This window comes from Bufo bufo, chromosome 1 (genome assembly GCF_905171765.1).
Source record: "Bufo bufo chromosome 1, aBufBuf1.1, whole genome shotgun sequence".
Taxonomy (NCBI): domain Eukaryota; kingdom Metazoa; phylum Chordata; class Amphibia; order Anura; family Bufonidae; genus Bufo; species Bufo bufo.
The window spans coordinates 1,754,436-1,771,135 of record NC_053389.1 but is presented as its reverse complement, the minus strand read 5'-3'; the positions used below and the strand labels follow the sequence as shown (position 1 = coordinate 1,771,135).

At 45.5% G+C, this 16,700-nt stretch overlaps 1 protein-coding gene across 1 annotated transcript in view; it reads right to left on the bottom strand.

The window, feature by feature from the left end:
• LOC120986742 (carcinoembryonic antigen-related cell adhesion molecule 2-like) overlaps positions 1–16,700 on the bottom strand; it is a 165,782-nt gene that overhangs the window by 95,195 nt on the left and 53,887 nt on the right. The window contains exons 3-4 of the mRNA XM_040415455.1: positions 8,785–9,051; positions 2,978–3,235 (exon numbers count right to left, since the gene is read on the bottom strand). Of these exons, the coding sequence (XP_040271389.1) occupies positions 2,978–3,235; positions 8,785–9,051 (525 nt within the window). The remainder of the gene's footprint in view (positions 1–2,977; positions 3,236–8,784; positions 9,052–16,700) is intronic.

The window sequence follows — 16,700 nt, the reverse complement described above, 5'->3', positions numbered from 1 at the left end:
AGCCTCCCTATTATATCCCTACACTATCTCTAAGCTGTTTCTGCTCTCTCTCTATAGTGTTGATAAAGCCTCCCTATTATATCCCTACACTATCTCTAAGCTGTTTCTGCTCTCTCCCTATAGTGTGGATAAAGCCTCCCTATTCTTTCCCTACACTATCTCTAAGCTGTCCCTGCTCTCTCCCTATAGTGTGGATAAAGCCTCCCTATTATATCCCTACACTATCTCTAAGCTGTCCCTGCTCTCTCCCTATAGTGTGGATAATGCCTCCCTATTATATCCCTACACTATCTCTAAGCTGTCCTTCCTCTCTCCCTATAGTGTTGATAAAGCCTCCCTATTATATCCCTATACTATCTCTAAGCTGTTTCTGCTCTCTCCCTATAGTGTTGATAAAGCCTCCTATTATATCCTACACTATCTCTAAGCTGTCCCTGCTCTCTCCCTATAGTGTGGATAAAGCCTCCCTATTATATACCTACACTATCACTAAGCTGTCCCTGCTCTCTGCCTATAGTGTGGATAAAGCCTCCCTATTATATCCCTACACTATCGCTAAGCTGTCCTTCCTCTCTCCCTATAGTGTAGATAAAGCCTCCCTATTATATCCCTACACTATCTCTAAGCTGTCCCTGCACTCTCCTTATAGTGTGGATAAAGCCTCCCTATTATACCCCTACACTATCTCTAAGCTGTCCCTGCTCTCTCCCTATAGTGTGGGTAAAACCTCTCTGTTATATCCCTACACTATCTCTAAGCTGTCCCTGCACTCTCCCTATAGTGTGGATAAAACCACCCTATTATATCCCTACACTATCACTAAGCTGTCCCTGCACTCTCCCTATAGTGTAGATAAAGCCTCCCTATTCTTTCCCTACACTATCTCTAAGCTGTCCCTGCTCTCTCCATATAGTGTGGATAAAGCCTCCCTATTCTTTCCTACACTATCTCTAAGCTGCCCTGCACTCTTCCTATAGTGTGGGTAAAACCTCTCTGTTATATCCCTACACTATCTCTAAGCTGTCCCTGCACTCTCCTTATAGTGTGGATAAAGCCTCCCTATTATATCCCTACACTATCTCTAAGCTGTTTCTGCTCTCTCCCTATAGTGTGGATAAAGCCTCCCTATTATATCTCTACACTATCACTAAGCTGTCCCTGCACTCTCCCTATAGTGTGGATAATGCCTCCCTATTATATCCCTACACTATCTCTAAGCTGTCCTTCCTCTCTCCCTATAGTGTGGATAAAGCCTCCCTATTATATCCCTACACTATCACTAAGCTGTCCCTGCTCTCTTCCTATAGTGTGGATAAAGCCTCCCTATTATATCCCTACACTATCTCTAAGCTGTCCCTGCTCTCTCCCTATAGTGTGGATAAAGCCTCCCTATTATATCCCTACACTATCACTAAGCTGTCCCTGCTTTCTCCCTATAGTGTGGATAAAGCCTCCCTATTATATCCCTACACTATCTCTAAGCTGTTTCTGCTCTCTCCCTATAGTGTTGATAAAGCCTCCCTATTATATACCTACACTATCTCTAAGCTGTCCCTGCTCTCTCCCTATAGTGTGGATAAAGCCTCCTATTATATCCCTACACTATCTCTAAGCTGTCCCTGCTCTCTCCCTATAGTGTGGATAATGTCTCCCTATTATATCCCTACACTATCTCTAAGCTGTCCTTCCTCTCTCCCTATAGTGTGGATAAAGCCTCCCTATTATATCTCTACACTATCTCTAAGCTGTCCCTGCACTCTCCCTATAGTGTGGATAAAGCCTCCCTATTCTTTTCTACACTATGAATGACCTTTCCTTGAACAGCTCAATAGTAATTTTTGGTGAATAAAGTCTTTCCTGAACACTGTCCCTGTAATGTCTCTCCCTGCACTAAGTTCACTGTAAAATGGCGGAGGCCGGACAGGAGGAGACTTTTTATAGGGCTGTGACATCACAGAGGCTGGCTATCTGCCGATTGGCTGTCTGCATGGCATTATGGGTGCTCCCTCGTTCCCGAGCTTCCTACTTCCTCGTTCTAACGTGTGCAGCAGTAATTTTAGAAAAAATGTGATTCATTACCATGAAGCCCGAGGAAACTTGACTGGCCAAATCAAATTTTTCCTGAAATTTTAATCGATTTTCAGTTCGTCAACTTTGATTTGCTCATCTCTATTCCTTATATATCTTACATAGTTCTGATTACATTATAGGCCATGACTAAGTTCTGGTGTTGTTCCACTAATCCCAGATTTAATATGAGCTTATTTGCATCCCATTCTTGAAGCTCCCATTGGACGCCACCTACGGAGTCCTTGTTTAACCCTTAGGGCAGACCGTTAATATTAGATTGGTGGGGGTCTGAGTCTTGGCACCCCCGCTGATCAGTGTTTGAGGGCCCTGGCGAGCGCTGTGATCTCTTCTTTCCTTGCCTCGGCTCGAGCTGCATTACAATTCCCAGCCGGAGCTGTAATACCGGGCACAGTCGCTAAGTAATCTACAAAGTGGGAAATCACATGCTTCCAGCAGCTAGGAATGGGTCTTCAAAGAGCCGGAGGGCCCCTTTAGGTTACAGCAGTCACTTTTCATCTCGAGAAGGTCATGACAGCTGCTATAGTAGAGTATTGCTGGAAATATCTATCGAAGCAACTTGCCAAGCAATGTCCATCCTTCCTGGTTCATGAATAAAATTCAGGAGTTACGAGAACTGCCGGCCACTGACACTCTCATCTGGAACCATGCTATGACTGCAACCGTATCACACGTCACGCTGTGAACCTATGAGAGTCCTATTGATATAAGAAGGGCAGTGAAACACGCGTGACACCCACTAAACTGCCCCCCAGAGGAAAGCCCTCCCTGGTCTAGTGGAGTCCCATGATGCGTCCCACCCAATGGCAGCTCAGGATCCTGTGATGCAGTCTGTGTCATGTCTGCTGGATCCATCAATAGCTCTACAAGAAGTACCACATAGACTTACCTGCAGTCACATTGACGTACACAGCGGTGGTAGCCATGCGGAGGGTCGCGGGGTTCCTCACCACACACGTGTACAGCCCTTGGTCCTGAGTCTCCGCGTTACTAACTCCATATTTGCTGGTCTTTGCCCCTGTGTCCGTGTCATTGACTTTCCATTGGAATTCCGGAGGTGGATAAGAATCAGCAGAACACGTTAATGTGATGGAAGAACCGGGCCTTACGAATACTTCGCCTTCTATCCGAGCCTCACTGGGGCCATCTGCAAAACAGAAGAGAAGCAGGTGCAATAAGCACACCAGGGTAAAAGCACAGGGAGACTGGGCCCCCAAGCTGGAGAGTTTGAATTGCTCCTGCAGCAATGGATATCATGTCTGATAGTCTTCGCTAAAACAATTCCTGGAGATCTTAAACATTGAAGAGGCAAATGATAAAATCCCTGGTGGTCTAGGGCAGTGAATAGGTTAATGATATTCCCAGGGGTCTAGAATAGCTAAGAGGCTAATTATATCATCCCTGGTGGTCCACAGCAGTGGAAAGGCTAATGATAACATCTCTGGTGGTTGAGGGGCCGTGAAGAGGTTAATGATATGCCTGGTGGTCTAGAGTAGTAAAGAGGCTAATTATATAATCCTGGTGGTCTATGGCAGTGGAAAGGCTAATGATAACATCTCTGGTGGTTGAGGGTCAGTGAAGAAGTTAATGATAATATTCCTGGTGTTCTACAGCAGTGAAGAGGCTAATGATATCATCTATGGTAGTCGAGGACATTGAAGAAATATATGGATGGTGTGATCCCTGGTGGTAAAGGACAGTGAAGAAGTTCAAGAAAACATCTATGGTGGTCTAGAGCAATGAAGAAGCAAATGATAACATCCCTTGTGGTCTAAGGCAGTGAAGAGTTTAATGATAAATGATAACATCCCTGGTGGTCTAGGACCATGAAGAGGTTAATGATAAATGATAACATCCCTGGTGGTCTAGGGCAGTGAAGAGGCTAATTATATTATCCCTGGTGGTCTACAGCAGTGGAAAGGCTAATGATAACATATCTGGTGGTTGAGGGGCAGTGAGTAGGTTAATGATATGCCTGGTGGTCTAGGGTAGTGAAAAGGCCAATTCTATCATCCCTGGTGGTCTACGGCATTGCAAAATGTAATGATAGCATTTCAGGTGGTCTAGGGCAGTGAAGGAGTTAATGATAACATCCCTTGTGGTCTAGCGCAGTGAAGAGGATAATGATAACATCCTTGGTGGCCTAGGGCAGTGAAAATGCTAATGATAGCATCTCGGGTGGTCTAGCGCAGTGAAGAGGATAATGATAACATCCTTGGTGGTCTAGGGCAGTATAGAGGATAGTGATAAAATCCTTGGTGGTCTAGGGCAGTGAAAAGGATAATGATAACATCCCTGGTGGTCTAGGACAGTGAAGAGGATAATGATAACATCCCTGGTGGTCTAGGGTTATGAAGAGGATAACAACATCCCTTGTGGTCTAGGGCAGTGAAGAGGATAATGATAACATCCTTGGTGGTCTAAGGCAGTGAAGAGAATAATGATAACATCCCTGGTGGTCTAGGACAGAGAAGAGGATAATGATAACATCCTTGGTGGTCTAAGGCAGTGAAGAGAATAATGATAACATCCCTGGTGGTCTAGGACAGAGAAGAGGATAATGATAACATCCTTGGTGATCTAGGGCAGTGAAGAGAATAATGATAACATCCTTGGTGATCTAGGGCAGTGAAGAGAATAATGATAACATTCCTGGTGGTCTAGGACAGAGAAGAGGATAATGATAACATCCTTGGTGATCTAGGGCAGTGAAGAGAATAATGATAACATCCTTGGTGATCTAGGGCAGTGAAGAGAATAATGATAACATCCCTGGTGGTCTAGGACAGAGAAGAGGATAATGATAACATCCTTGGTGATCTAGGACAGTAAAGAGGATAATGATAACATCCTTGGTGGTCTAGGACAGTGAAGAGAATAATGATAACATCCTTGGTGGTCTAGGGAAGCATAGAGGATAATGATAAATCCTTGGTGGTCTAGGGCAGTGAAAAGGATAATGATAACATCCCTGGTGGTCTAGGGTCATGAAGAGGATAACAACATCCCCTTGTGGTCTAGGACAGTGAGGAGGATAATGATAACATCCCTGGTGGTCTAGGACAGTGAAGAGGATAATGATAACATTCCCGGTGGTCTAGGACAGTGAAGCGGATAATGATCACTGTCCTAGACCACCAGGAATGTTATCATTATCCGCTTCACTGTCCTAGACCACCGGGAATGTTATCATTATCCTCTTCACTGTCCTAGACCACCAGGGATGTTATCATTATCGTCTTCACTGTCCTAGACCACCAAGGATGTTATCATTATCCTCTTCACTGTCCTAGACCACCAGGGATGTTATCATTAACCTCTTCACTGTCCTAGACCACCAGGAATGTTAAGAGGTTAATGATAACATTCCTGGTGGTCTAGGACAGTGAAGAGGATAATGATAACATCCTTGGTGGTCTAGGACAGTGAAGAGGTTAATGATAACATCCCTGGTGGTCTAGGACAGTGAAGAGGATAATGATAACATTCCCGGTGGTCTAGGACAGTGAAGAGGTTAATGATAACATCCCCGGTGGTCTAGGACAGTGAAGCGGATAATGATAACATCCCTGGTGGTCTAGGACAGTGAAGAGGTTAATGATAACATCCTTGGTGGTCTAGGGCAGTGAAGAGGTTAATGATAACATCCCTGGTGGTCTAGGGCAGTGAAGAGGTTAATGATAACATCCCTGGTGGTCTAGGACAGTGAAGAGGATAATGATAACATTCCCGGTGGTCTAGGACAGTGAAGAAGTTAATGATAACATCCTTGTTGGTCTAGGACAGTAAAGAGGATAATGATAACATCCCTGGTGGTCTAGGGCAGTGAAGAGGTTAATGATAACATCCCTGGTGGTCTAGGACAGTGAAGAGGTTAATGATAACACCCCTGGTGGTCTAGGGCAGTGAAGAGGATAATGATAACATTCCCTGTGGTCTAGGACAGTGAAGAGGTTAATGATAACATCCTTGTTGGTCTAGGACAGTGAAGAGGTTAATGATAACATCTCTGGTGGTCTAGGGCAGTGAAGAGGTTAATGATAACATCCTTGGTGGTCTAGGGCAGTGAAGAGGTTAATGATAACATCCCTGGTGGTCTAGGACAGTGAAGAGGATAATGATAACATTCCCGGTGGTCTAGGACAGTGAAGAGGTTAATGATAACATCCCTGGTGGTCTAGGGTCATGAAGAGGATAACAACATCCCTTGTGGTCTAGGACAGTGAAGAGGATAATGATAACATTCCTGGTGGTCTAGGACAGTGAAGAGGTTAATGATAACATCCCTGGTGGTCTAGGACAGTGAAGAGGTTAATGATAACATCCCTGGTGGTCTAGGGTAATGAAGAGGATACAACATCCCTTGTGGTCTAGGACAGTGAAGAGGATAATGATAACATTCCTGGTGGTCTAGGACAGTGAAGAGGTTAATGATAACATCCCTGGTGGTCTAGGACAGTTAAGAGGATAATGATAACATCCTTGGTGGTCTAGGACAGTGAAGAGGTTAATGATAACATCCCTGGTGGTCTAGGACAGTGAAGAGGATAATGATAACATTCCCGGTGGTCTAGGACAGTGAAGAGGTTAATGATAACATCCCCGGTGGGTCTAGGACAGTGAAGCGGATAATGATAACATCCCTGGTGGTCTAGGACAGTGAAGAGGTTAATGATAACATCCCTGGTGGTCTAGGACAGTGAAGAGGTTAATGATAACATCCCTGGTGGTCTAGGGCAGTGAAGAGGTTAATGATAACATCCCTGGTGGTCTAGGACAGTGAAGAGGATAATGATAACATTCCCGGTGGTCTAGGACAGTGAAGAAGTTAATGATAACATCCTTGTTGGTCTAGGACAGTAAAGAGGATAATGATAACATCCCTGGTGGTCTAGGGCAGTGAAGAGGTTAATGATAACATCCCTGGTGGTCTAGGACAGTGAAGAGGTTAATGATAAACACCCCTGGTGGTCTAGGGCAGTGAAGAGGATAATGATAACATTCCCTGTGGTCTAGGACAGTGAAGAGGTTAATGATAACATCCTTGTTGGTCTAGGACAGTGAAGAGGTTAATGATAACATCTCTGGTGGTCTAGGGCAGTGAAGAGGTTAATGATAACATCCTTGGTGGTCTAGGGCAGTGAAGAGGTTAATGATAACATCCCTGGTGGTCTAGGACAGTGAAGAGGATAATGATAACATTCCCGGTGGTCTAGGACAGTGAAGAGGTTAATGATAACATCCCTGGTGGTCTAGGGTCATGAAGAGGATAACAACATCCCTTGTGGTCTAGGACAGTGAAGAGGATAATGATAACATTCCTGGTGGTCTAGGACAGTGAAGAGGTTAATGATAACATCCCTGGTGGTCTAGGACAGTGAAGAGGTTAATGATAACATCCCTGGTGGTCTAGGGTCATGAAGAGGATAACAACATCCCTTGTGGTCTAGGACAGTGAAGAGGATAATGATAACATTCCTGGTGGTCTAGGACAGTGAAGAGGTTAATGATAACATCCCTGGTGGTCTAGGACAGTGAAGAGGATAATGATAACATTCCTGGTGGTCTAGGGCAGTGAAGAGGTTAATAATAACATCCTTGGTGGTCTAGGACAGTGAAGAGGATAATGATAACATTCCTGGTGGTCTAGGACAGTGAAGAGGATAATGATAACATCCCTGGTGGTCTAGGACAGTGAAGAGGTTAATGATAACAGCCCCTGGTGGTCTAGGACAGTGAAGAGGTTAATGATAACATCCCTGGTGGTCTAGGACAGTGAAGAGGATAATGATAACATTCCCGGTGGTCTAGGACAGTGAAGAGGTTAATGATAACATCCCTGGTGGTCTAGGACAGTGAAGAGGATAATGATAACATCTCTGGTGGTCTAGGGCAGTGAAGAGGTTAATGATAACATCCTTGGTGGTCTAGGGCAGTGAAGAGGTTAATGATAACACCCCTGGTGGTCTAGGGCAGTGAAGAGGTTAATGATAACACCCCCTGGAGGTTGCCCCTTCAGTCAGACAGTGAGGTGTACGGCACATTGTAATGTGACATCATTATTAAAGATGAGCAAAGTTTTGACAAGAAGTTCGGTCTCTTACAAATGACTCCATCACGAGTCACTTTCCATTGTATGGAGTGGGAAACGGAGATCGCGCCAACCCCCGTCATTTAACCCCTCGGATGCCATGTTCAGCGATGATTGTGGCATCTGTGACTCACATTCAGCTACTCAAGGGTTAATCGGGGGTTAAAAAAATGTATATTGACCTCATCCACTTGATCACGGAGAGGCCGTCCACTCCCCTCTTGATTGAAGAGAAGCCGCTGCGGCGAGCGTGATGCCCTCACCACGTAATTGTGCGCTCGTCCAGTGTGATCGCGCGGTGAGGTCATCATGCTCGCTGCAGGTCCTTGGTCGGGTTTTCTTCCATCGAGACGGGAGCAGATGGCCTCTCAATTACCAAGTGGATGAGGTATCATTTTTACTTTCAGACGCCATTTAGGAAAAATTGATTTGTTACCATGAAGCGCAAGGAAGTTCGGCTTCGTGGCGAACCTAATTTTTCCAGAAATTTGGATGGAAGTTCACTTCAGATACTTCCATTCGCTCCACACTAATCATAATAAAACAACTGGCCCCGTTACATGTCTGTAGGAACATGAGGGGAGAGCGCTACTACGGATACTCACAGAGCACGGAGACCGCGTGGGGGTCACTGACGTCCTTACTGACGAGGTTCTGAGCTCCACACTGGTATTCTCCCGAGTCTCCTCGTGTAATGCTGGAGAAGGTGAGCGTCTTGTTATCTCCTGACAGTTTGGCTCCAGAGGAGATGCTGGTACCACGCCTGGTCCATGTGATGGTCACAGCATGTGAGGTGACACAGGTCAGGGTGAGCGGCTCATTTTCCTTGGGTTGGGGGGTGGACGCGGTGATTTTAGGTTTAGTGACCGGCTCTGTGAATGGAGGAACATAGTTTAGTGATAAAATCCACGACCTGGCGCCATGACCACCGAGCGGACAACATAAAGACTGTACTCCGAGGAGAGTCACCGCCATAGAGTGATACGAGGGCTTATCATATAGAGGAGACCTCTAGAACCGCACCCTACCGAGAGACTCCACCACTTCCATTTATTTTTCTTATGGGTCTGAGCTCAGTTTTCCTGATGCTCCAAATCCTGTCACATCTCTAGACTTCCATAGGTGGACAGGTACATTACTAATATAAGTAGTATCCGCCATTACTGCCCCTTGGGGTAAGCCATGCCGCTGCGGGAAATCAGCCTTGTACCGCTTACAAAGAAAATCGTATCCTGCTATGCAGCACTAGTGACCCTGTTGCTATGGGTGACCATTCACCGTGTTTCTATGGGTTACCAGTGACCCTGTTGCTATGGGTGACCATTCACTGTGTTGCTATTGTTTACCAGCGACCCTGTTGCTAGGGTGACCATTCACTGTGTTGCTATGGGTTACCAGTGACCCTGTTGCTATGGGTGACCACTCACCGTGTTTCTATGGGTTACCATATGACCCTGTTGCTATGGCAATACCACCTAGATGAACTACTAGAAGAGGCCAGCATTACTATAGTACAGGGTCGTCCACATAAAAGTGGCCACATCTAGCGATATTAGGACAAGATGAAGGAGCAGGTGGGTTGGTTATTTTAATTACCCCTGAGGTGATAGCGGGATCCAGATATTAAGATGATTGTTAGGAGTCGGCACCCCTCGCTTCCCATTCCCATAGGGGTCATCACCTCTTCCAGGTCCGTCCAGGCCGGAGATTGCAGCAATGAAAGTCAGTAAGAAACCAGAGCCCTACCATGAAGTGGGAAGATGTCGGATACCAGAGTGACACAGACCTGTCAGGGGTCAGGAGAAGGCTCGTGTCCTCTCCAGCCGAGGTCACACATGAAACCCCTATCTGGCAATATACCTCAAAGAAATACGTGGACAAATCCATATCTGAGCCACGTGCTTCCTCCTGAGAACTCAGGCCACGTATCTGCTTCCATGGTATTAAAACCAAATCGATCTCCGCTCAGTGACGGGGAGCAATCAGATAACTCCTGCCATCACCTCCGCCATGTGTAGTACGTGTGCGCGACATTCAGACGGAGTGGATGGCGGTAAGAGGAAATTACTAGGGTGAATATCCCAAAAGATATTTCCATACATAGATTTTGAGGCAGACTTGGATTCCAGGAAGTGGTCGTAAACACGGTCATAAAAGGTCCTTCCATCCTCCCGGCCTCCCCTGACATCACATTGGAGATACCGACTCTTTTTAACACATGTAGGGAGAGAAGCGAGCTGTCATTCTTTGGGGGTCACTAGCTGATGGACCGATATTTCTGCTTCCCCAGGCAACCGGACGTAACCGCCGCGTAGCGTATTAAGTTCTGGTTTTATCCCTTTTATTTCCACACTTATCTTGTGCCGTCTGTATATGTCGGTGTATGTTATGTTGTATTTCCTATAACCCCGTGGTTTGTACGCACTTGTCCTTTCTTTATAATAAAACTTCACTTTAATAAAAGCCTTCTTGTGTTCTAACGATTCCAGGACCTTAGAAGAAGCGTCACCTAGATGGACTTATTACCCCTGTGAATGCTAGCAGCTGTAGAGAGCACGTAGGTGTCTCGTCAGCCTGATATGACGAGTGGTGGCAGCTAAGAGTGATTCGTTTCAGATGACGGAGAGCTGCCAGAGGGAGGTCCAGTGTCACCCTGCAGAGGGAGGTCCAGAGAGGGAGGTCCAGTGTCACCCTGCAGAGGGAGGTCCAGAGAGGGAGGTCCAGTGTCGCCCTGCAGAGGGAGGTCCAGAGAGGGAGGTCCAGTGTCACCCTACAGAGGGAGGTCCAGAGAGGGAGGTCCAGTGTCACCCTGCAGAGGGAGGTCCAGAGAGGGAGGTCCAGTGTCACCCTGCAGAGGGAGGTCCAGAGAGGGAGGTCCAGTGTCACCCTGCAGAGGGAGGTCCAGAGAGGGAGGTCCAGTGTCACCCTGCAGAGGGAGGTCCAGAGAGGGAGGTCCAGTGTCACCCTGCAGAGGGAGGTCCAGAGAGGGAGGTCCAGTGTCACCCTACAGAGGGAGGTCCAGAGAGGGAGGTCCAGTGTCACCCTACAGAGGGAGGTCCAGAGAGGGAGGTCCAGTGTCGCCCTGCAGAGGGAGGTCCAGCAGAGGGAGGTCCAGTGTCACCCTACAGAGGAAGGTCCAGTGTCACCCTACAGAGGAAGGTCCAGTGTCACCCTGCAGAGGGAGGTCCAGTGTCACCCTGCAGAGGGAGGTCCAGTGTCACCCTACAGAGGAAGGTCCAGTGTCACCCTGCAGAGGGAGGTCCAGTGTCACCCTGCAGAGGGAGGTCCAGTGTCACCCACAAGTCAGAAAAGATGCGGAATGTGGTCCCGGTACAGGTCTCTGCATCTTTGGCCGGATTCTGTTGGCTGATGCAGCTCTTCAGCAGCGATACTGCGGACAGCGTCTGTAATGTTCTCCTTGAGTTAACTCAGAGGATGTGGATTGTTAGCAGACACTTTCTGGTTTAAATTCCCCCACAGATAAAAATGGCCTGTGTTCAAGTCTGGGGAACGTGGTGGCCATAACCCCTCGCTCACAGCTTGTTCCCCCATAAACAATTCAGAAACCCGTCCAGTGAGTTCCACCAGGGGCAGCAGGTTCCCCATTTTGTTGGAAAAAGCAGGGCATTTTTTTTATTCTGCAACATCACTGCTGAAGAGCTGCAAGCCGTATCATCAACATAATCAGACCTGCACAAAGCTGCAAAAATCTGAACGGGGCCAGTTTCTGCATTCTCATTACTTATATATCACTGACATGTTCCACAGCTCTGTACAGACATTCTCATCACTTATATATCACTGACATATTCCACAGCAATGTACAGATATTCTCATCACTATATATCACTGACATATTCCACAGCGCTGTACAGACATTCTCATCCCTTATATATCACTGACATATTCCACAGCGCTGTACAGACATTCTCATCACTATATATCACTGACATATTCCACAGCGCTGTACAGACATTCTCATCACTTATATATCACTGACATATTCCACAGCGCTGTACAGACATTCTCATCACTATATATCACTGACATATTCCACAGCGCTGTACAGACATTCTCATCACTTATATATCACTGACATATTCCACAGCGCTGTACAGACATTGTCATCACTTATATATCACTGACATATTCCACAGCGCTGTACAGACATTCTCATCACTTATATATCACTGACATATTCCACAGCGCTGTACAGACATTCCCATCACATATATATCACTGACATATTCCACAGCGCTGTACAGACATTCTCATCACTTATATATCACTGACATATTACACAGCGCTGTACAGACATTCTCATCACTGATATATCACTGACATATTCCACAGCGCTGTACAGACAGACATTCTCATCCCTTATATATCACTGACATATTCCACAGCGCTGTACAGACATTCCCATCACTGATATATCACTGACATATTCCACAGCGCTGTACAGACATTCCCATCACTTCTATATCACTGACATATTCCACAGCGCTGTACAGACATTCTCATCACTTATATATCACTGACATATTCCACAGCGCTGTACAGACATTCTCACCACTTATATATCACTGACATATTCCACAGCACTGTACAGACATTCTCATTACTTATATATCACTGACATATTCCACAGCGCTGTACAGACATTCTCATCACTTATATATCACTGACATATTCCACAGCACTGTACAGACATTCTCATCACTTATATATCACTGACATATTCCACAGCACTGTACAGACATTCTCATCACTTATATATCACTGATATATTCCACAGCGCTGTACAGACATTCTCATCACTTATATATCACTGACATATTCCACAGCTCTGTACAGACATTCTCATCACTTATATATCACTGACATATTCCACAGCGCTGTACAGACATTCTCATCACTGATATATCACTGACATATTCCACAGCGCTGTACAGACATTCTCATCACTTATATATCACTGACATATTCCACAGCGCTGTACAGACATTCTCATCACTTATATATCACTGACATATTCCACAGCACTGTACAGACATTCTCATCACTTATATATCACTGACGTATTCCACAGCTCTGTACAGACATTCTCATCACTTATATATCACTGACATATTCCACAGCGCTGTACAGACATTCTCATCACTTATATATCACTGACATATTCCACAGCGCTGTACAGACATTCCCATCACTTAGATATCACTGACATATTCCACAGCGCTGTACAGACATTCTCATCACTTATATATCACTGACATATTCCACAGCACTGTACAGACATTCTCATCACTTATATATCACTGACGTATTCCACAGCTCTGTACAGACATTCTCATCACTTATATATCACTGACATATTCCACAGCGCTGTACAGACATTCTCATCACTTATATATTACTGACATATTCCACAGCGCTGTACAGACATTCTCATCCCTTATATATCACTAACATATTCCACAGCGCTGTACAGACATTCTCATCACTTATATATCACTGACATATTCCACAGCGCTGTACAGACATCACTTATATATCACTGACATATTCCACAGCGCTGTACAGACATTCTCATCACTTATATATCACTGACATATTCCACAGCGCTGTACAGACATTCTCATTACTGATATATCACTGACATATTCCACAGCGCTGTACAGACATTCTCATCACTTATATATCACTGACATATTCCACAGCACTGTACAGACATTCTCATCCCTTATATATCACTGACATATTCCACAGCGCTGTACAGACATTCTCATCACTTATATATCACTGACATATTCCACAGAGCTGTACAGACATTCTCATCACTTATATATCACTGACATATTCCACAGCGCTGTACAGACATTCTCATGACTTATATATCACTGACATATTCCACAGCGCTGTACAGACATTCTCATTACTGATATATCACTGACCTATTCCACAGCGCTGTACAGACATTCTCATCACTTATATATCACTGACATATTCCACAGCGCTGTACAGACATTCTCATCCCTTATATATCACTGACATATTCCACAGCGCTGTACAGACATTCTCATCACTTATATATCACTGACATATTCCACAGAGCTGTACAGACATTCTCATCACTTATATATCACTGACATATTCCACAGCGCTGTACAGACATTCTCATGACTTATATATCACTGACATATTCCACAGCACTGTACAGACATTCTCCTCAATTATATATGTGATGGACTGAACCATCACTGGGGCTGCTGGAGAAGCCTGAGGGCTAGCCTCCTTCCTACAGACTATGGACCCAGAACTATGGAGACCCCCTCAGACCTCTTGAGGTTACAAGCAACTATCAACCCTGATTTATGTGTGGATTTATAGGCCACATCTTTCCTATTACCCATTAAAGGTGCAGGGTGTGAGTCCCGCAACACAAAAAGGGGTTAACTCTGCACTGAGACTCCCAATGAATGTGTTAGTTTATTTGTCCCTTTGTTCTATTGTGTTAGTGATGGATTAAGATAGCTGACTTTAGGAGTAGCCGACTCCGGTGTAGATGAGTAGATCACCCTATGATACACTCAGGAGATAATCCCATCACATGTGTCTCCTCTCTCCCTATTCTTTTATTAAGACACTGGGGAGGGGATGTCTGTTTGCATGCTGTTCATGTTTGATTGAGTTATGTTGTTAGACTTTTGAACTGTATATATACTGAGTTGGTCTTCAATAAAGTGAGTTCTTGATTTACTCTTCAACATTGGTGTTGCCTGATGATTGAGGAGTTTAGAGTTCTGTCCTCATATATTGACTCAATTGTCCAATTATTAGGGTACATTCACACTTGCGTTAAAGTTTTCCAGTATTGAGTTCTGTCCTCGGAGATCAGTACTGGGAAAGAACTGATCAGTTTTATCCTAATGCATTCTGAATGGAGAGCGATCCATTCAGGATGCATCAGTTCAGTCTCTCTTACGTTTTTTGGCCGGAGAAAATACCGTAGCATACTGCAGTTTTCTCTCCAGCCAAAAATCCTGAACACTTGCCCGAATGCCGGATCCGGCATTAATTTCCAATAAAATGCATTAATGCCGGATCCAGCCCCAAGTGTTCGGCAAAATGGATTCGGTTTTGTGGTCTGTGCATGCGCAGACCTTGAAAAATGGGGAAAAAAAATAAATACCAAATGGATCGTGTTCTTGGTTTATACTCGTCCTTCTTCTTTCTCCAAACAGGGCGAGTGGAGTTGATATCAAAAAGTTCTAAGTTATCATCTGGCCACATGGCCTTCTCCCATGCCTCCTCTGGGTCATCCAGATGGTCATTGGTGAACTTCAAAAGGGGCTGGATATGTGCTGGTGTGAGCAAGGGGGACATTATGGAAGAATATCCCGAAGCCTGACACTTAGGCAGTCACCCATCCACCCTCACAGCTTCTGCACCCCCATAGCCTCCTCCGCATCTCGCACAGCGAAGTCTGACACCTTGTCTCTATCCTCCATGTGAGGAGATGCGTCTCAGAAAACTGTCTGGGCGAAGATGGGTGGGAGCGGTGTCCTCTGTCGCCTGTCTCTGCAGCCATACAGAGTACAGAAGGCCCAGTAAACATAGTGAAGACTGTGAGGTGCGAGGGAGGAACTCATGATGGAGTTGGGGAGGGCACAATGGGGGCTGCGATATCTCACAAAAAACACATCAGTCCCTCCAGCACCCACCCCAAAAATTCTGTTCGATTCACTCTGTCATGGTGGTCATTGTTTCCAGTTCGGCCACAATTACCTGCCTGACTATCCCTCATAAGCCTCAGTGGTCACATGGGATAATCAGGTTCAGCAGCAGCGGATCGGACAGCTGAGGTTCTTACTTATAATACAATTTTGAATTAAATGTTTTCAAGCAGCTATTTGGGGAAGTGTAGTGAGGGGAAAAATTGAAAATTTCTAGATAGAGCAGAGGACATAATAAACCCTAGGCCCAAATTTTTACAGACCAGACTTGGAAAGAAATACAGACCCCAGACCTGGAAAGTATACAGACCCCAGACCAGACCTGGAAATTAATACAGACCCAGACTAACCTGGAAGCTAATACAGACCCCAGACAAGACCTGGAAGCTAATACAGACCCAGACCAGACCTGGAAACTAATACAGACCCCAGACCAGACCTGGAAACTAATACAGACCCCAGACCAGATGTGGAAACTAATCCAGATCCCAGACCAGACGTGGAAGCTAATACAGACCCCAGACAAGACCTGGAAGCTAATACAGACCCCAGACCAGACCTGGAAACTAATACAGACCCCAGACCAGACCTGGAAGCTAATACAGACCCCAGACAAGACCTGGAAGCTAATACAGACCCCAGACCAGACCTGGAAACTAATACAGACCCAGACCAGACCTGGAAACTAATACAGACCCAGACCAGACCTGGAAACTAATACAGACCCCAGACCAGACCTGGAAGCTAATACAGACCCCAGACAAGACCTGGAAGCTAATACA